This window comes from Phoenix dactylifera, chromosome 16, assembly GCF_051530095.1.
Source record: "Phoenix dactylifera cultivar Ajwa chromosome 16, Ajwa_hap1_PhDact_Kaust_v1.1, whole genome shotgun sequence".
Taxonomy (NCBI): Eukaryota; Viridiplantae; Streptophyta; class Magnoliopsida; order Arecales; family Arecaceae; genus Phoenix; species Phoenix dactylifera.
In genome coordinates, this window is record NC_143205.1 from 7,180,823 (window position 1) to 7,201,876 (window position 21,054).

A 21,054-nucleotide genomic window follows, 5' to 3' on the forward strand; every position below is an offset into this window, starting at 1 on the left:
AGGGAAGAGAACTTTATTGAATAACCACTCAACTGATTACAATAAGCTCTCCTGGTCTCTCCAGCTCTACCGGATACCACCCCTTCCCCTTTGAGGGTCCTTTTGTAGAGGAGTAACCTCAAGTTACAAGTCCCTCACGAACTTCCCTCTCTCTCTACAAGATACGGATGAGTTCTAGATAAGATAGAAAAACCCCGATTCCCGTAGGATTCTGCGCAATTAGATAAAACAGCCAAGTTTGTACCCCAAACGAACTTGGATTGCCATAAAACTAGATTCATTGGATTCTAGATGAAAAACCCTTCCAGATGACACCTTTCCCACTTTGAACAGACTTCTATAGAGTTCCCGAAATGCCCCTCAAAGTGAAAGCACGTGGAAACAGCGTTACAGCCACATCTTCTAACTATACATGTTTTTAGTTATAAAAACGTGTCCCTTGCATTCTGGAGACTTATGCTACGTTCCTCCATCAGTGGCACACATTTCCATGCATCCCAATTTTCCGAATTCAATCCACGCTTCGAGATAAGCCCACAACGCTGAATCAGTCTCGTTGTTGCAACTTTCTCCTTGATGATGAACCAGCAATACACGCCTTGGAGCACGTGCCCACGGCCCCATGCTCTTGGGTATTCCTCCTAGATCTTGCACACGTTTCCCTAGGTGATCCTAGGGCCTGGATTTGATCTCCAAGTTGCCCAAATCTCCAGAGGGCATGGTCAGACCTCGAACCGTCCAGCGACCTGATCTGGTTTATACCTTGATTCGCGTCCGGTCCAGCCCCGATTCGAGGAGCCGTGACACAGTCCTGTGCACCGAAACCAAGCCGAGTTGGATGGACCCTTTTATCAACTTCCTACAAAATGGAGTCCTCCCTACGGATAAGCTTGAAGCCCAACGAATTGAGCGCTACGCGACTCAGTACCTGGGGGCATGTTGTACCACCAGTCATTCACATCGCCACTCCTCAGAGGCTGACTATGTGATGTGGGAGGTGTACGAAGGAATCTGCAAAAGCCATCAAGGAAGCAGAGCCTTGATGCATAAGATTCTGTAGCAAGGATACTATGGGCCTACACTACAAAAGGACACAGCAGATTTGGTCTGAAGATGTGATTGGTTTCAACTCCATGCCAATGATGCCCCGGCCTGAGCTCGAGGTGCCCTGTAGTATCGACCGCAAGCCGAAGAGGCTCCCTCGACCGCAAAAATATGCAATGACGCCACAGCCCGAGCTCGGGGCGCCCTGCAGTGTCGACCGTGAGCCGAAGTGGCTCTCTCGACTGCAAGAACATGGAATGGCGCTCTGGCCAGAGCTCTGGGCACCCTATAATGTCGACTGCAAGCTGAAGAGGCTCCCTCATGTCAGATTACCCTCGCACGTGTCGCAACGATCGCAGCGAAAGTAAATGCGTGGGGTCGTTCATCTCATGAACGTCCCGGAGAACGTAGATATCAAAAAAATTATGAGTTTTCTAACTCAAAAAATTATGAAATCTTAAAGGATAGATTAAAATTAAAACTTGATTATTTTAGATCTACAATTAAAAATTGTAAAGATCAAATCTTTACCTTTGAGCGGGTAGATCTTCACCGCTATCTAATAATCATGGAGATCGGGTTCTCTTGAAGCCGCACAAGCGTCCGGCCTCTATGGGTATCCACACGAAGATCTGGATCGATCGAGGTTGCAATCTCACCAGGATGCTAGCTCCCTTGCAGAGATCCCTTTTGACGGTTAAAACTCTTCTGAGCAATCAACTCTTGATTGCTTCCAAGAGGAGGAAGAAGGAGAAAGAGAAGTGCTTTCTCCTTTTCTTGGAAGAAGGAAGAAGAAGGAGGGAAGAGAGGAACACCTTCCTCTCTATGTTTTCTTCCATGCAACTGATGAAGAGGAGGAGGAAGACCAACCTGGCTGCCCCTTTCTTTTATCCTTGCGGATGGAAGAAGGAAGAGAGAAGGATGGAGGCCGCCAACACCAAGAAAAGAACCATGAAACCCAGGGGGGGATCGTGGGCGATTTGACTCGCCTTCAGGGGGAGCGACTCCAGCGCATTGGGACTAGTATGGAGGAGATCGCCACCAGACTGGAGTGACAGAGTGCAGGACCATCTTTCCAGCCTTCCCGGTGCACTCAGCCCACATGGATTGCATCATGTACTATATCTCATAGACCTTGTTCCAAGGGTCATCCTACTAAGGCCAGTAGTCCTCAAAATATCACTTCAGATGAGGATTAGGATTACATGTAATGAATTTTTTTTTAAAGTCCTGTATTGAACATCTTGTACTGAAAGGTTCATTTTGCCATCACTTGTACTCACTCTTACATCACAAATGCAATCAACTTTTTGATGAAATGAAATGATAGTATCTCTCTTTCCCTAAAAATTGTGTATATTCATTCATGCTTGGTTTTGGTGATAACTAATCTTTTGCTAATGACAAAAAGGGAGAGAAAAATTAGCATAATAATGGATTGATTGAAAAAAAACAAATAAAAAAAAACATGAGAAAGCATAACAAGAATTAGAATAAGAATGTATTGATTGAGGGGGAGAAAAATAAATATTGGAAAAGAATTATTGAAAAGTACCAAGAAGAAAACAAGCAAAACTGAAGAACTGAAGCACTATAAAGAACTAAAAGAATAGTTAAATATGTATAAGCAAAACAATTGAATGCATGTTATAAATGCTTATACCATTCCAAATGAAAGGAGGAGCCTTAAGTTTAAGAGTTTATTTTTCATACCTTTCACACCTTGGATAGATTAAATTCAGACATGATATTCTCTTTGATCTTTTTGACTCAATACTTAGTATATGTTAATTCACTTGCATATACTCAATGTTTTGTCATCATCAAGAAGGGAAAGATTGCTGAGTGATTGTTGATCCTCTATTTGATTTTGATGAGCTCAAAATACTTGAGTATATTTCATATTGTACTAATAAATTCAAGTGAGTGTTTTAAGTAAATGACTTGTAAATTTATAAAGAATGCTTTAGAAAATGGTTTAGAAAAATCAAGATGAACTTACTCATATTTGGAACCATTAAAGCATTTGCCTTGGACTCGAGTCGACTCCTAGATCTCTCGAGTCGACTCTAGCACATGGTTACTGTCTGGCACTTCCTCGAGCCGACTTTCAGATAAGGCGAGTCGACTCTTACAGTAAAGATGGAGAACAGTTTTTCAAGTATAGAGCGCGAGTCGACTCCAACTGTTCCTGAGTCGACTCTTACAGAAAAAAATAAAGAGGTTATTTTTAAGGCACAGTGCTCGAGTCGACTCCAACTCTTCGAGAACCGACTCTTACAGGAAAGTCAGAGAGCAAGTTTTCAAGGCACAGTTTACGAGTCGACTCCAACTATTTCCGAGCCGACTCATACAGAGGAAATAGGGAACGAATTTTCAAGCTACAGTACGTGAGTCGACTCCCAAAAGTTTCGAGCCATCTCATGCAAATTGAAGCTACAAAGTAATTTCTTCAGCAAAGTGGTCGAGTCGACTCCAACTATTCACGAGTCGACTCTTATAGTAAAAAGCCGACATCAGTTTCGCACAGACCAAAACGCGAGCCGACTCTAAAATTCCTCGAGCCGTCTCCTAGAGAATAACTGGTAGTTCACATTTGAAAATGTCGTGGGCGAGCTGACTCCTAAATTCTTCAAACCGACTCTTACAAGATAGACAGAGAACCAATTTGAAAGAGCTAGAACTCGAGTCGACTCCAATTTTTTACGAGACGTCTCTTGTTTCAGCCGAGTTGACTTCAAGACGAGCGAGACGACTCCGATCTCAATGGATACTTTGTCAGGACATGCAGTTTTGCTAGAACTGCTCTTTTCTCCTCTCTAACAGCTAGTTTTCGAGGAAAGCTATAAAAGGTGGTTCTAAGTATTAACTATACAAGAAGAGAAAAAAATTCATTGAAAGCATTCAAGTCTATCAACCACTAAAGGAGAGTTAAAGCCATTCAAAGCGAAAAAGAGAAGTTATTGCATCCCAAGCGATTTCAGAGCACTCCTCACATTAAAGGCTCATTGAAGTATTCCTCAATTACAAGCACATTCAAGAGAGGATCCAGTAAAGGAGAAGCAAAGCTTTCCATCACCAAAATATGTTTGAGGACTTCTTACTTTACATTTTGCTTATAGTGTTATATCTATTTATCTAGAAGCTTGTAATCTTTAAACCTTATTTCTCTGTTAAGGTTTGTTGGTGAGCTAGGAAAAACCAACAGGGTTGTTTGTGAGCCCAAGAAAACAAGCCAAGAAAAGGAGAATCCGGTGATGAACCTCCTATAGTAATTTGCCAAGCCAAGAAAAGAGGGTGTCTAATGAGTCAAGAATAGAGGGTGTCTAATGAGGACCTCTCTCTCTTCCTCCCTCCCTCTCTTATTTCTCTTCTTCCTTCGTGATCATCCTTGATTCTTCTTATTGATTATGATTGTTCCTTCTTTTCTCTCTTCTGTAGTTGGATTAGCCTCTTTTTGATCCGATTACTTTGGTGTTTTTTTTTCTGTGGGATTGTTTGGTTCTGGTGGGCTCTTCTTTTCACCTCTTTGATGGATTCTCCTTCGAATGATAGTGAGGTGAAGAAGAATCTTGTTGGTGGTGGAGTTATTGGTTGTTTAGGTTCTGGTTGTGGTGCTTTGAATCTTGATCGGAGTAGGTCTAAGTGTGGTGGTGCTGCTTCTTCAAAGGTTGTTCTTGGTGACAAGAAGGGAGTGGTGGATGCTAGTTCTGCACGAATAGCCTTGGGGTTGCCAAATACCACCATTGAGAGAAGAAGGTCGGGTTAAGGTGCTACCACCTCCTAGCATTGTTGAAGAAGGGTGTGAGGTATGGAAGGCTACTCTCATTGGCTACTTGGTTGGAAATAAGCTCCCATTCCAATTGTGAATTCGATTGCTCATAAGATATGGGGTAGTTCGGGATTGAAAGAGGTTCTAGCTTCTGAAAGTGGCTTCTTCTTCTTCAAGTTTGATAGCGTTGAGCATGCATACAACATCCTAGACAAGGCACCTTGGCATATGGCGAATAGGCCGCTAGTGCTTAAAAGATGGCAACCTAACTTGAAGTTGGCCAAAGAAGATATGCGGAAGATCCCGGTGTGGGTTCGGCTTTACAATGTGCCACTTGAATATTGGACGGTTCAAGGCTTAAGCTTTGTGGCTAGCGCTATTGGGATTCCTTTGCATGCGGATCACATCACCCTTGCAAGGAAAGACTTAGTTTTGTTCGGGTCTGTGTGGAGATTGATGCTTCTGAGGATCTAATTAAGGAATTTGATTTGCAATGCCCTAATGGGGAGCAAATATGTGTTGCTGTTGACTTTGAGTGGCTGCCTCATAAATGTGGACTTTATGGAGTGTTTGGCCATTCGAATGACACTTGCCCTAAGATGGCCAAGGAGAAAACAAAGCAAGTTTGGGTTTCTAAGATCGATGGTGGTGACAAAGTGGTGCCTAAGGTGGGTTCTACTAGTGAAGGTGAATGGCAAGAAGTTACAAGGCGTAAAAAAGGAAAGTCACCGGTGGAATGTGGGGTACCTTCAACTTCTCATTGTGTGAATAAAGGGTTGACAGCACCTTGTGGGCGTGAATTGGAAGAAACACCATCTAATGCGATTGTTTTACATTCACCTAGCTCGGAGAGGATGGATGAGAAGTCCACACTTCCATTTATTGCTTTTAAGGAAGGACCTTCAGGATAATATGGAATTTGAAGAGGGAGAGTGCTATTTTTCTGAAAATGATGTTGAAGAGCATACACCCAAAATGGATGAAGCTACTCCACAACCGCTAGCTATTTGTGCTGATGGTGCTACTACTCCTATGGCTAATCAGTTGGCTATTAAGGCAAAGGACTCGCTTAAAAAAAAGAAGATGAAAGGGTCAGGTGGCAAGGTCAAGAAAGGGCGGAAATACTACTTCCCGAGGGGGGGGGGAGGGTAAATGGAGGTAATCCTTTATGGAGCTTGATTTCTCTCTCTTTTCTTAGTTTTATTGATTATTGGCTGTTGGAATGTTAGGGGTTTGAATGACCCTTTAAAGCATTCAGAAGTGCAACTACTTATTCGAAAGGAAAGATTGTCACTTTGTGATTTGGTGGAAACTAAAGTTAAAGTGAGAAATAAAGAAAAGGTGGCGAACACCATCTTTCGAAATTGGGGTTTACTGTGCAACTATAATGCTTCTTCTCATGGACGGATTTGGATTGGTTGGAATCCTCAGGAGGTGGCTGTGGTTCTTATAAATTCATCCAACCAAGTGATGCATGTGCATGTTAGGGATCTTGCTAAGAATTCCTCTTTCATTGTCTCGATTGTGTATGGTGATAATTGCCCTATTAAGTGGAGTGAATTGTGGGCTGATTTAGTTTCTCGCAGTGTGGGATGGAAATCTTCTCCTTGGGTGCTCATGGGGGACTTCAATGCCATAAAGTCACAAGAGGAGATGGTTGGGGGCTCTCATAGTTGGCCTTCTTGGCAGAATGACTTTGCTACTTGTTTATTTCAATATGGCCTAAGTGATTTACGACAAAATGGCTGTCTCTTCACGTGGTCTAATCGGCAGGACAAGGCTCCTATTATGAAGAAGCTAGACCGGGTCCTTGCCAATTTGAGATGGGAGTGTGACTTTTCAGGCTCTGAAGCTTACTTTCCTCCCTCCGGTGTTTTGGATCATTCTCTAATGGTCGTAACACCTGCTGCCTTACCTTCGCGAAAAACACCATTTAAATTCTTTGATCTTTGGGCTGAGCATCCGCAATTTCTATCCGTGGTAGCTAAGGCATGGGCTATAGATGTAAAAGGAAGTCCGATGTGTCAACTATGCCATCAGTTGAAGCATTTGAAAGGGGAGTTGAAAAAGTTCAATGAGGAGTTCTTTACAAATTTGCCTCGGCGAGTGGTGCGAGCTAAAGAGGCTTTGGAGGAGGTACAACATATGATTCAGCGTCATCTCCTTGACTTGACTTTTCACACCAAGGAGTCAAGGCTTATTAAGGATTATTTGGAGTTGAGCAGAGCGGAAGAAAGTTTTTTGAAGCAAAAGGCTTGGGTTCAGTGGCTGAATTTGGGAGACAAGAATTTGAGGTTCTTCTTCCAATCTATGAAGCTTTTTCAGAGTCGTAGCAAGATCACATTTATTTCTATTGATGATGGGGCTCGGGTGGAGACTCTGGGTGAGGTCAGTGACACAATTGTGCAGTTCTTTCAGAATCTTCTAGGTTCTCATGCGGTTGTGAGTGTTGATGAGGACATGCTTCAGCGAGTCCTTCCAAAGCGGCTCACTGAGATTCAGAGGGAGGATTTAGATCGATCTGTTTCAGATGACGAAATAAGGATGGTGATGTTCTCTTTGAAGGACAACAAGGCTCCCGATCCAGATGGTTTTAGTGCTGGCTTCTTTAAGAGGCCTGGAATATAGTTGGGGCAGATGTCATAACGGCTATCCAATCTTTTTTCTCCTTCGGGCATCTTCTGAAACAAGTAAATGCTACAACACTTTCTTTGATTCCTAAGGTTCAAAACCCTACCAAGGTAAAGGACTTTTGACCAATTTCTTGTTGTAACACTGTTTACAAGTGTATTGCAAAGCTCATAGCAAATAGGGTGAAGGTGGTACTTCCGGGATTGGTGGGACCTTTCCAAACGGCCTTTGTTGCGAGTCGACGTATTAGTGATAATATTATCCTCTGCCAAGAGTTAATGCGGAACTATCATCGCTCTAGTGGCTCTCCGAGATGTGCTCTTAAGGTAGATCTAATGAAGGCATATGACTCCATTCGGTGGGATTTTTTACTGGCTGTATTACGTATTATGGGGTTTCTGGATAGAGTTGTTAGATGGATTGCGGAGTATATCTCCACTACTCGCTACTCCATCTCTATTAATGGCGAACTTCATGGATTCTTCCCTGGGGGTCGGGGCTTGCGGCAAGGGGATCCTATGTCACCTTATCTTTTTGTCCTAGCCATGGAGGTCTTTTCGGGTCTGATGGCTAATATGGTAAGGGACAGTGGTTTCAAGTACCATTGGTGTTGTTAAAAGAAAAAGATCTCTCACTTGTGCTTTGCAGATGATCTTATGATTTTCTGTAAAGCGGATTTGGCTTCTGTGTCTTTGATCGGTGGTTGTCTTTAGCAATTTCGAGACTTCTCTGGACTTATACCAAATCCAGATAAGAGCAGCATGTTCATTTGTGGAGTGCCTTTCGAGCTTCGAATGCAGCTTTTGGATATCCTTGGGTATAATGAAGGAGCGCTTCCGATTTATCTTGGTGTGCCACTTATAACGACTAAGTTAAAGGCTACTGATTGTAAGGTGTTGGTGGACCGGATTATTGCCAAAACCAAGAGTTGGACTTGCCGTGCTCTCTCCTTTGCAGGTAGATTACAACTCATCAAATCTATTTTGTTTTCCATCCAAGTTTATTGGTCCTCCTTATTCATCTTGCCCAAACCAATTATTAAGAAGGTGGAATCCACTTTACGCTCTTTCCTTTGGAAGGGTTGTGAGCTTAGCACTAGAGGTGCGAAGGTAGTATGGGACAATATTTGTTTACCTAAGGAGGAAGCGGGTTTGGGCATTAAGAACATGGTGACTTGGAATAGGGCAGCCATGACCAAACACTTATGGGCGTAATGATGACGGTAACTCTCTTTGGTCTTCTTGGGTTCGCTCTTATCTTTTGCGAGGAAGAAGTATTTGGGAGATCAAATACCCCAAGGATTGCTCTTGGAGTTGGTGGAAGATTCTTAGTCTTCACAGCCTTGTCCGATGGAAGATGAGATATCGAGTGGGCAATGGGAGTAGTATTTCACTTTGGTTTGACCATTGGCATCCCCTTGGTCCTCTTATTGAGGTGTTTGGGGAAAAGTTTATCTATGAGTCTGGCCTTGGGCAGAATGCCAAGGTGGAGGCTATTATTGACGGCCAGGAGTGGCACTGGCCTATCTCTCGCTCCCCTGCATGGCTTGAGCTCATTAGTAGTACTCCTACTTCATTTCGACCAGATAGCAGAAAGTCGGATGTCTTGCAATGGATTTATGCTCCGAAGGGTTCCTTCTCTGTTCGTGGTATTTGGGAGTCGTTGCGCCCGCGTCATAGTAGAGTGGACTGGGGGAAGCTTGTTTGGCATAGCCAAGCTATTCCAAAGATGTCCTTTATTCTTTGGTTAGCCATCCAGGATGCCTTCTATACTCAAGCTAAGCTTATACGCTTTGGCATTATTCAGGTCGCCCAATGTGTTTTGTGTGGGGGTGGGAATGAGGATGTGGATCATTTATTTTTTGAGTGCCCATTCTCTCAGCACATCTGGTCCGTTCTTTGGGCCTCGTGTAATATACGATCTCTTGGCTTTCTCAAATGGATGGTCGTTCACTCTTGGGTCGAACTGCAAAGCTTGTGGTGGCAGCTGCGGTCTCCTACATTTGGAGAAAACGTAATGCTCGTTTGCATGGCGATGGCCCTACACATGAGTGTGTTCTTCTAAGAGAGATTACTTTTTGTATTGTGACTCGGATTAATCTCACACGGCGTGTGATTCCATCTCCTGCTAATAGATGGCTTCACAGTTCGTGGGAATTCTCTGATGATATCTTTTGATACTCTCATCATTTTGTTCTTACAAGCTTTGTAGTTAGTTGTTGTGGCTAGAGGGGTATGCCCTCCTAGCCTTTGATTTTTGGGGTATGCGCCTGTGCATTTGTACGTCATTTCTTCAATTTGGATATATACACACTTACATTTATCCAAAAAAAAGAAAACAAATGGAGAGGTTTTAGTTAGTGTGCCAGAAAAAACCGACCAAGTTCGTTGTGATCCAGTGAAAACAACAAATTAGGTTGTGAGCTTGTAAAACAATCGGGCTGTAATCTTGAGATTATAGTGAACTTCCAAGAGAAGCTTGGGGAGTGGATGTAGGTGCAAGGGTTGGCTCCGAACCACTATAAAGACCTTGTGTCTGTGTTGTGATCTATCTTGCTTTACTTTCTTACTGTTTTTTTATAGATTACTCAATTACATTTGCTTTAAATCAAGAAAGCTTTCATTAATCACATTAGATAAAATATGAGGAATCCAGATTAAATTAGAACCCAATTCACCCTCCTCCCTCTTGGGTTGTCTTCTAGGCAACATTATGGCTGAGTTTTTTTTAATTCATCTAATAAATCGTATAAAGCTTTCTTGCAGTTCATCAAATATGAAATCATTCAAAAATTCAGAACTTACCTCATCCTTATGAACCATGTGGCATAAGTTTGCAACTTCTTTTGTTTCTTCCTCTTCGATACTCGATTTGTCACTGTCACTCCATGTGGCGACTATTGCCTCCTTTGGCTTTTTCTAGGCTTTCTTCAATAGTGAGCAGTCTATTCTATAGTGGCTAAGTTTTTTGCATTCATAACATCTTAGCAGATGCTCTTTTTTCTTATCTTTGCTCAGCTCCCCCTTAGCAAAAGGTCTCTTTTCTTGCCATAAATCTTCTAAACCGTCTTGTTATTAGTGTCATTTCCTTATCCCCTTATGTATTGTTAGATTCCTTGCTTTTATGTTCTTCTTGAGCATTTGACTTGAGAGCAATGGTTCTTTTTTGCTTTGATTCATCCTCTTTCTGGTTCTGCTTCATGGATAGTTCGTGTGTTATCAGCGAACCCAACAGCTCTTCCAGAGGAAGGATGTTGAGGTCCTTTGCTTCTTAGATGGCAGTGACCTTGGCTTCCCATGTTCTCGGTAATGACTTAAGAATCTTTATCACCATATTACTATTAGTATATGATTTTACAAGATATTTAAAACTATTAATAATATTAGTGAAACGAGTAAACATATCAAATATAGACTCACTCTTCTCCATTCTAAATAGTTCATAAGTTTGAATGAGCATATTAATTTTAGATTCTTTAACTTGGTTAGTGCCTTTGTCAGTTACTTCCAGCCTATCCATATTTTTTGAGCAGAAGAACAAGTAGATATTTTATTAAATTTATTAGCATCTAAATAACAATACAAAATATTCATAGCTTTAGCATTCAGTTGAGCCATTTTTTTTATCAAATTCATCTCATTTTCTTTTAGATTTAAGAAGAGACACACTATCAATAAACTTTGTAAGTGTGTGCGGACCATTTGTTATGGCATTCAATATGTCATAGTCAAGTGCTTAAGTAAAAATGTGCATGCATGCTTTCCAAAATGTATAGTTTGTTACAACAAATAGAGGAGGTTTGTTTATGGATTGTCCCTCAACTAGAGAGGTACCTATAGGGGATGCCACAGATCTTTAACTCTTGATGGTAAGATCAATGTGTGGCTTGAGTACCAGGGCTTTGATACCACTTGTTGACCAGCTATGTAGACCAAGAGTTGGGGGGGGGGGGAGGGGGGGTGGGGGTGTGAATTAGATTTTTCAAAAACTTCAACCGATAATACACCAGAATTAAATGCCTAACAGATAGATGTTCAACTCAACAAATAACCATAAACTATTGGAAGTTGAGAGTTTAAAGTGTAATTTTCCTTATGTAAGTCTTTAGATAGGATTCTGATGTTAGAAATCATGGTATGCTTAGATACCACTCGTTCGAAGATGAACAAACAAGGAGAGCCCAGAATCCCCAGTAGACTTCGACCACTTGTTGGGGAGGACAATCCTAACGTGGAACCGTAGGATCTTACACCTTGTACGAGATGAAAAACAATACAAAACAAATCACTATAGAAGACAGTTAACAAGACACACCAGAATTTATCAGGGTTCGGCAAAACTTGCCTACTTCCTCAAGACCATCCGATTCTATTGCAGTAGAACAATTACAATGAAGAGCACAATCCTGAGTCAATCAAAAACCGATTGCTCGAACAAAGGAGAAACAAACTTCTTTCTTTTATAAGAGAAAAATCTTCCTCTCAATCTCTCACATTTTATGTCTTTCTCTCTCTCTGGTTTCTAACCCTAGCCATCACAACCATTCATGTACCCAAAGTCTTTGGCCATGAATTTATATACTTGAGATCACAAAAATAGCACTCCTTTTCTCTTGTTTCAGTAAATTTTTGTAAATCCCGTCCAACATGGAGTCGACTCCTAAAGTGCTTGAGTCGACTCCCCAACCTCGAGTTGACTCCACCGCAACGTGAGTCGACTCTCTCTTAGATGAAACAGAAACGTCTGAAATCTAGACAAAGTTCGAGTCGACTCTGGCACAGTGCGAGTCGACTTCGGCACAGCACGAGTCGACTCCATCGTAAAGCGAGTCGACTCTCTCAAACGAGACAGAAACATCCAAAATCTAGACCAATCTCGAGTCGCCTTCGGCAAAGCGCGAGTCGACTCCAGAATTGCTAGGGTCGACTCCACTGTTGCTGAAACCTATAGAAGCTTTCTACATACAAAATTTCGATCCAAAATGCATCCACATGCAATCTAAAACACCTTGGGTCTCCACACACTCCAACAATCTCTCACTTGGAGACCTTAGGTGTGCCTTCTCGTAGACACTGGCTTCTTTGCTCCCACTGTAATTGAATCGAAACGATACCTCCTCAATGTCTTCAAAAAAGACCAGCAGAGGATGAATTCGCTTTCAGCTTCTCCACCATGACGACCTTCGTCAACTTATCCGCAGGATTCTCACTAGTGTGGATCTTCTCCAGCTTGACAAGCTTATGCTCGAGCATCGACCTTACGAAGTGATACCGTATATCAATATGCTTCGTCCTCGCATGAAACACTGAATTTTTCGCTAGATGAATTGCACTTTGATTGTTAGAGTACAACCTGCAATCCTTCTGCTCCTTCCTAATTTCTTTCATCAAGTTTTGAAGCCATATCAGTTCCATGCACGCCTCTGTGGCTGCCACGTATTCAGCTTCTATCATCGATAATGCAACAACCGGTTGTAACCTGGAGATCCAACTAACAGCCCCGCCGCCCAAGGTGAACAAGTACCCTGTCGTGCATCTTCTGGCATCCAAGTCTCCTGCCATGTTTGAGTCTACAAATTTCTGTAGCTGAAACTCAGACCCTCCATAGCAAGTGCCATGCTTTCCGTGCCCTTCAGATGCTTGAGTATCCACTTGACTGCTCTCTAATGCTCCAAACCTGGGCAGCTCATGAAGCGACTCACTACTCCCACTACTTGAGCAATTTCGGGTCGTGTACACACATTGCATGCATCAAGCTCCCTATCGCCGATGCATACGAGATTCTAGACATGTCCTCCACTTCCTCCCGTATCTTCGGACTGTGCTCCTTTGAAAGCTTGAAATGGGCACCTATCGGTATGCTAACTAGTTTAGCACCCTCCATGCTGAACCTCCTGAGTACTCGGCAAATGTACTCTGTCTAAGATAGTTTGAGGATGTGCTTGAACCTATCACTAGTGATCTGCATGCTAAGGATCTGCTTTGCTACTCCTAGATCCTTCGTTGCAAACTTTCTAGACAACTCCGTTTTTAGTTTTGCAATCTCACGTACGCTAGAACCTGCAACTAGCATATCATCAATATATAACAGCAAGATAATATAAGATGATCCGAAGTTCTGGAAGTAGCAACAATGATCTTCACTGCATCTCTTGTAACCTATCTGAAGCATGAAGCTATTGAACTTAAGATACCACTGTCTGGGTGCTTCTTCAGTCCATATAAGCTCTTCTTCAGCTTGCACACTAAGTCACCCTTAACGTATCCCTTAGGCTGCTGCATGTAGATCTCTTCCTCAAGATCACTATGAAGAAAGGTTGCCTTCACATCAAGCTGCTCCAAGTGTAGATCTTCTGCAGCTACCATGTTCAGCACCGTTCGAATAGTGCTCATCTTTACTACAGGAGAAAATATTTCTGTGAAGTCGACACCGGCTCTCTGCTGAAAATCTTTGACAACTAATTTGGCCTTGTATCACTTCTTACCGTCATGCTCTTCCTTTAGCCTGTAAACCCACTTGTTTGACAATGCTTTCTTACCTTTGGGCAGATTCACCAGATTCCATGTCGGATTCTGCTCCAATGACTTTATCTCGTCATTAATGGCAAACTTCCACTCCTTCTTGGCATCAACCTGCAATGCTTTCTGATAGCATTCAGGTTCACTACTATCTGTGAACAGCAAATAGCTAAGAGTCTCATCATATCGCTGAGGAGGCATTTCGTATGTGGTACGGCTGGATCTTCTTAGCTATGGAGGGGGTGCCATAACTGTAGTTTCCATCTCTTGCCCGGACTGAACCTTCTAATCAGAATTTGTAGACTCCTCTTCAGGATCTACAAAGTTTGGCTTCTTAGGTTTTACTTCTGAAACTGGGTTCTTCTGCATCTCGTTCTTGTTGAAGATCACATTTTTGCTTCTTATGATTTTTCTATTTTCTGAATCCAAAATCTGTATCCAAACTGATGACCACCATATCCAACGAAGATGCATCTTTTTGATTTAGCGTCTAGTTTACCTCTTTCAGTGGAATCCACATGTATCTATGCGGTACAGCCAAAAACTCGTAGGTGCGCCAAGTCAATCTTCTTTCCGTCCATGCTTCTTGAGGAATCCCAAGTTGTAGCTTCTTAGATGGCTCTCTGTTGATCAAATAGGCAGCAGTACTAACCGTCTCTGCCTAGAATTGCTGTGGCAGTCCAGCATGCATCCTCATGCTCCTGGCATGCTCGTTGATCGTCCTGTTCTTCTTTCAGCAACTTCGTTTTGCTGCGGTGTTTCCGGAATAGTTTTCTACATAATTATTCTAGCCTCTACGCAGTAATTTTCAAATTCTTTGCTGCAGTATTCACCACCATTGTTGGATCTTAGTGTCACGGCTCCTCGAATCGGGGCTGGACCGGATGCGGATCAAGGTATAAACCAGATCAGGTCGCTGGACGGGTTCGAGGTCTGACGGTGCTCTCTAGAGATTTGGGCAACTTGGAGACCAAATCTGGGCCCCAGGATCACCTAGGGAAACGTGTGCAGGATGTAGGAGGAATACCCAAGAGCATGGGGCCGTGGGCACGTGCTCCAAGGCGTGTATTGTTGAGAATACATGCTGGTTCATTAGGAGGAAAGCTGCTGCAACGAGACTGATTCAGCATTGTGGGCTTATCTCGAAGCATGGACTGAATCCGGAAAATTGGGATGCATGAAAATGTGTGCCACTGATGGAAGAACGTGACATAAGTCTCCAAAAGGCAAGGGACACGTTTTAACATGTTTTTATAACTGAAAACGTGTATGGTTAGAAGATGTTGCTGTAACACTGTTTCGACACGCTTTCACTTTGAGGGGCATTTCGGGAACTCTACAGAAGTCCGTTCAAAGTGAGAAAGGTGCCATCTGGAAGGGTTTTTCGTCCAAAATCCAACGAATCTAGTTTTATGGTAATCCGAGTTCATTTCGGGCACGAACTTGGCTGTTTTATCTGTTTGCGCAGAATCCTGCGGGAATCGGGGTTTTCCTATCTTTTCTAGAATTCATCCTTATCTTGTGCATGGGAAGTTGAGTTCATGAGGGATTTGTAATTGGAGGTTGCTCCTCTATAAGAGGACCCTCAAAGGGGAAGGATTGGTATCTGGTAGAGCTGGAGAGGCCAGGAGAGCTTATTGTAATCAGTTGAGTGGTTATTCAATAAAGTTCTCTTCCTCTATATTTCTCTTTCTTCTTCGTGGTATTTTCTGGTGTTGTGTTTCGCTGCATTATTGTTGTTAGGCATGACCTAAGTCATATAGAGACTAGGTACCCACGCCAGGAAGGCTGATCGGTTATCTTCGATAGACCGAGCCGCACGTTGTTAGGATTCGCTTTGAAATCCCTTCGTACGTGACACTTGGTATCAGAGCCATACCAAAAATGAAGGAGACGACCTCTACGGTAACTTCCATGGTGGGAATGGCGGACGCATCATCCTCGACCGTGGATCCCAATCCAGCCTCAGGAGGAGGCACGACGATGGGTGGAGCACATCCAATTGATGATTCCTTGTATGGGTTACGTATTGCATCTCCGGTTATCTCCGCCGACAATCGATTACGAAGGTGCGAGGCCCAAATAGTTGAGGTTGAAGGGCGGATGGAGGACCTTGAGGGTAGGGACGCAACCCTCCGAGGTGAAATCGCCGCTCAGCTGAACCAGATTTCCTTCGATATGGAGCGGCGCTATACGGAAGTGCTGCGGCGTAACGAGGAGTTGGAGATCATGGTGAAGGCTCTCCAAAATCAGGTGGTTGATCTTTTAAAGGAGAGTACCACCACAGGCGTATCCTCTTCTCCATTGACAATGGAGGTTGCAAGAGAGGCTACACGCCCTCGGCACAAGCTTGATGTTCTCAAGCCACAGGAGTTCTGCGGACGACGGTCCGCGAAGGAGGTGGATAACTTTCTTTTTGCTGTGGAACAATACCTGCAGGTTACCGGCATGAGGGAGGAAGCCATGAAGGTGAGCACGGCGGCCATGTTCTTGAGGGACGTGGTGATGCTTTGGTGGCGACTTCGGGCCGACGATGTGAAGCGAGGGGCTGTTCCAATCACCACTTGGGTACAGTTCCAAACTGAACTTCGAAAGCAATTCTTCCCCGCGTTCGCTAAGGATGATGCTTGAGCACGACTACGGCGACTCACGCAAAAGGGCAATGTGTGTTAGTATGTGCGAGAGTTCAGCGAATTATTATTGGAGGTACCAGACCTCAGCAACGAGGACTCTCTCTTCACTTTCCTTGATGGGCTCAAACCGTGGGCAAAGATGGAATTGCAGCGAAGAGGAGTCCAAAGTTTGAACGAGGCGATAGCTCAAGCGGAGGCTCTCATCGAGTTCAAGACTCAACCCACAGATCCCAAAGCCCAAGCATCGAAATAGGGCAAAGGTGGGGGAGCGAAATCATGTCACAAAGGAGGTACAAAATGCTCGAATCCGAGCTCCTCGGGTGGAGGGGCTTCCCAAGCGAAGGGCAAAGGGGTGGCGTAAGGTACCAGCACTATCTCATGCTATATTTGCAATGGACCGCACAAGGTGAAGGACTGTCCATTGAGGGGCAAGATAGCATCTATGGCGGTGGAGGAGAAGCAAGAGACCGACCAAAGGATGGGCTCACTTAGTCTCAATGCCCTGAAGGCCAAGGGGCCACGAGGTCTGCTCTATGCACCTATCTGCATTGGTGGTCACACCTTTCAGGCACTCATTGATACGGGTGCCACTGACTTCTTCGTGGACCTAGCTACGGCAAAGAGGTTAAATCTGAAGATTAAACATGATGAACACACGTTCAAGGCGGTCAACTCTGCAGAAGTGGCTACCAGTGAAACGTCGAAGAATGTTGAGATCCAATTCGGCGAATGGACCGAACGGGTGACAATGGTGGTTGCCCCGATCGACGACTACGAGGTGGTCATTGACATGTCTTTGCTTACCCAGCTACAAGCCATGATAAAGCCGGATTCAGATGTGGTGGTGGTCCTGAATCCGAGTGGAGCTTGCGTAGTTCCAGGGAAGCGAGTTAAAGGGACTCCGCAGCGAGTCCTATCGGCGATGCAACTTGCTAAGGGGCTGAGAAGGGGACTTCCAACATATATTGCGGCCCTTCAGGAGGAAGAACTACTGGAAGGAGAGGAGATTCCAGCACCCATCGAGGGTGTTCTCACTGAATTCGGGGATGTGATGCCCCCCGAGTTACCCAAGCAATTGCCGCCAAAAAGAGAAATCGATCATCGAATTGATTTGGTGCATGGAGCACGTTCACCAGCTCAAGCACTATATAGGATGGCCCCACCTGAACTCCAGGAGCTGAGGAGGCAGCTAACGGAGTTGGTGGACAGCAGGTTCATTCGACCTTCGAAGAGTCCGTATGGAGCACCGATACTTTTTCAGAAGAAGCATGATGGTTCGTTGAGACTCTGCATCGACTACAGGGCCCTCAACAAGCTCATGGTGAAGAACAAGTACCCCATTCCTCGGATTGATGATTTGTTCGATCAACTTGGCAAGGCACGATGGATTTCCAAGTTGGATCTTCGCAGCAGGTACTATCAGGTTCGCGTGGCGAACATTGAGAAGACTGCATGTGTGACAAGGTACGGGAGCTTTGAGTACCTTGTCATGCCTTTCGGACTCACCAATGCACCAGCAACTTTCTGTGCTTTGATGCAGCGTGTACTCCATGATTTCATCGATAAATTTGTGGTAGTATACTTGGATGACATTGTTGTGTACAGCCAGACGTTGGATGAGCATGTGGCACACCTGAGGCAAGTCTTCTCTACCCTACGGCAGCACCAACTCTTTGTGAAGAGGGAGAAGTGTGTGTTTGCGCAGCAGAGGGTGCCATTCCTTGGGCACATCATTGGGGATGGAAGGCTCATAATGGATCCCTCAAAAATTTCAGCCATAGCCGAGTGGGAGGTACCTACACGTGTTACATACTTACGCTCTTTTCTTGACTTGGCAAATTACTATAGGAGGTTCATCATCGGATATTCGAAGTTATGCGCCCCACTGACGAATTTGTTAAAGAAGGATCGACCATGGCGGTGGTCAAACCAATGTCAGGAGGCATTTGATCGTCTCAAGCAGGCGGTCACGGCGGAGCCGGTCCTCGTGCTACCGGACTTTTCTATTTCTTTTGAAGTCCACACCGACGCATCAGATTTCGCCATTGGAGGGGTTCTCATGCAGGAAGCGCACCCAGTGGCCTACGAGAGTTGGAAGTTGGACGACACCGAGCGCAGGTATACGGTTCATGAAAAGGAGATGACTGCAATTGTGCACTGTCTTCGAACCTGGCGTCATTACCTCCTCGGATCTAAGTTTGTGGTGCGCACGGATAACGTGGCCACAAGCTACTTTCAGACCCAACCAAAACTCACCCCCAAGCAGGCGAGATGGCAGCAGTTTTCTGGCTAAATTCGATTTCGACATCGAGTACAAGCCGGGCCGAACTAATTCAATCCCTAATGCTTTGAGTAGGAAGGCACAGCTGGCTGCAGTCTCTTTCTTTTTCAGACTAGCAAGTAACCTAATGGAGAGGGTCAAGACCGAGATGGAGAAGGATCAATGGGCCACTTCCATGGGTGAACTCATCAAAGACGGCAAGGCGCGCCGTTTCTGGACCGAAGGAGGGCTGATCTTGACACAAGGGCGACGTGTCTATGTGCCTTCAAGCGGAGGGCTGAGGCGCGAGGTGTTGCGAGAACACCATGATTCTATGTGGGCGGGACATCAGGGGGTGCATCGGACCCAAGCTCTCATAGAACATAACTACTATTGGCCGAAGATGCGAGATGACATCGAGGAGTATGTTCGCACTTGTCTGCTATGCCAACAAGACAAGGTTGAACATCGACGGCCTGTGGGTTGTTGGAGCCATTACCTATACCAGAGCGTCCGTGGGAGAGTGTCTCCATGAACTTCATCATCAGGCTACCTCTGGTGGATGGGAACAGCTCTATCATGGTAGTGGTGGATCGCTTCTCGAAGTACGGAGTCTTTATTGCAGCACCTACTACTTGTCATACGGAGGACGTGGCACGGTTGTTCTTCACATATGTGGTGAAATATTGGGGGATACCGCGGAGTATCGTTTCTGATCGCGATGCTCGCTTCACGAGGAGGTTCTGGACGGAGTTATTTCGGATACTCGGAACGGAACTGAAGATGTCCACGGCCTTATGGCCAAACAGAGCGAACCAATGCATTATTGGAGATGTATTTGAGGCACTATGTGAGTGCCAACCAGCGAGATTGGGTGCAACTCTTGGACCAAGCCCAATTCAGCTACAACTTACAGCGATCGGAGTCGACAGGTAAATCACCATTCGAGGTGATTACAGGGCTGTAACCAGACACTTCGGAAAGTATCGCAGCGGACTACATGGGACGTAGTCCGACCGCCTACAGGTTCATGAGGGATCTGAAGGAGGATACAGATTTGGTTCAGGTCTCCTTGTGGAAGGCGACCAAACGGATGAAGAAGTGGGCTGACATAAAGCGGCGGGCAGCTGAATTTCAGATTGGTGATCAGGTTTTGGTGAAGCTTTATCATCACATGAAATTGAAGTCGGGCTACCACAAAGCACTCGTGAGGAGGTATGAAGGTACCTTCATCATCACACATCGAACTGGAGAGACAGCATACCGATTGTCGCTGCCTTCCAAGGTGAAAGTGCACCCGGTGTTCCACGTGTCCCTGTTGAAACCGTTCAAAGAGGACACAACTGATCCTTCCCGGGCTCAAAGCAGGCGAGCTCCAGTAGCCGTACGAGTTCATTACACCAAGAAGGTTTCTGAAATCAAGGCAGACAGGAAAAAGGGTAACCGTGTGCACTACCTAGTCCGATGGAAAGGACTATCAGATTCAGAAGCAAGCTGGAAATATGGTGACGAACTATGGCAGTTCGAGGGCATCATCAACGAGTACCGCCTAGCCTCGTCAGGGGCGACTTCGGCTTAGGTGGGGGAGGGTGTCACGGCTCCTCGAATCGGGGCTGGACCGGACGCGGATCAAGGTATAAACCAGATCAGGTCGCTGGACGGGTTCGAGGTCTGACGGTGCTCTCTAAAGATTTGGGCAACTTGGAGACCAAATCTGGGCCCTAGGATCACCTAGAGAAACGTGTGCAAGATGTAGGAGGAATACCCAAGAGCATGGGGCCATGGGCACATGCTCCAAGGCGTGTATTATTGAGAATACATGCTGGTTCATCATTAGGAGGAAAGCTGCTGCAATGAGACTGATTCAGCGTTGTGGGCTTATCTCGAAGCATGGACTGAATCCGAAAAATTGGGATGCATGAAAATATGTGCCACTGATGGAGGAACGTGGCATAAGTCTCCAGAAGGCAAGGGACACGTTTTAACACGTTTTTATAACCAAAAACGTGTATGGTTAGAAGACGTGGCTGTAACGCTGTTTCCACACGCTTTCACTTTGAGGGGCATTTCGGGAACTCTACAGAAGTCCGTTCAAAGTGGAAAAAGTGCCATCTAGAAAGGTTTTTCGTCTAGAATCCAACGAATCCAGTTTTATGGTAATCTGAGTTTGTTTGGGGCACGAACTTGGCTGTTTTA

General features: G+C 44.7%; 1 protein-coding gene across 1 annotated transcript; it reads left to right on the top strand.

Annotated features, from left to right (window-relative positions):
* The first annotated feature begins 5,728 nt into the window (after positions 1 to 5,728).
* Positions 5,729 to 7,444, top strand: LOC103698023 (uncharacterized). The gene is made up of 2 exons (XM_089927929.1): positions 5,729 to 5,964; positions 6,046 to 7,444. Exons 1-2 carry the CDS (start codon positions 5,729 to 5,731, stop codon positions 7,442 to 7,444), a joined length of 1,635 nt encoding a protein of 544 aa, XP_089784055.1.
* Positions 7,445 to 21,054: the final 13,610 nt, after the last annotated feature.

Bases quoted from the DNA above. Each gene is read 5' to 3' on its own strand.
- LOC103698023 (XM_089927929.1), top strand. From the start codon at position 5,729: ATGGAATTTGAAGAGGGAGAGTGCTATTTTTCTGAAAATGATGTTGAA. The intron at 5,965-6,045 runs GTAAATGGAGGT...TTGGAATGTTAG, and splicing joins TTCCCGAGGGGGGGGGGAGG to GGGTTTGAATGACCCTTTAA.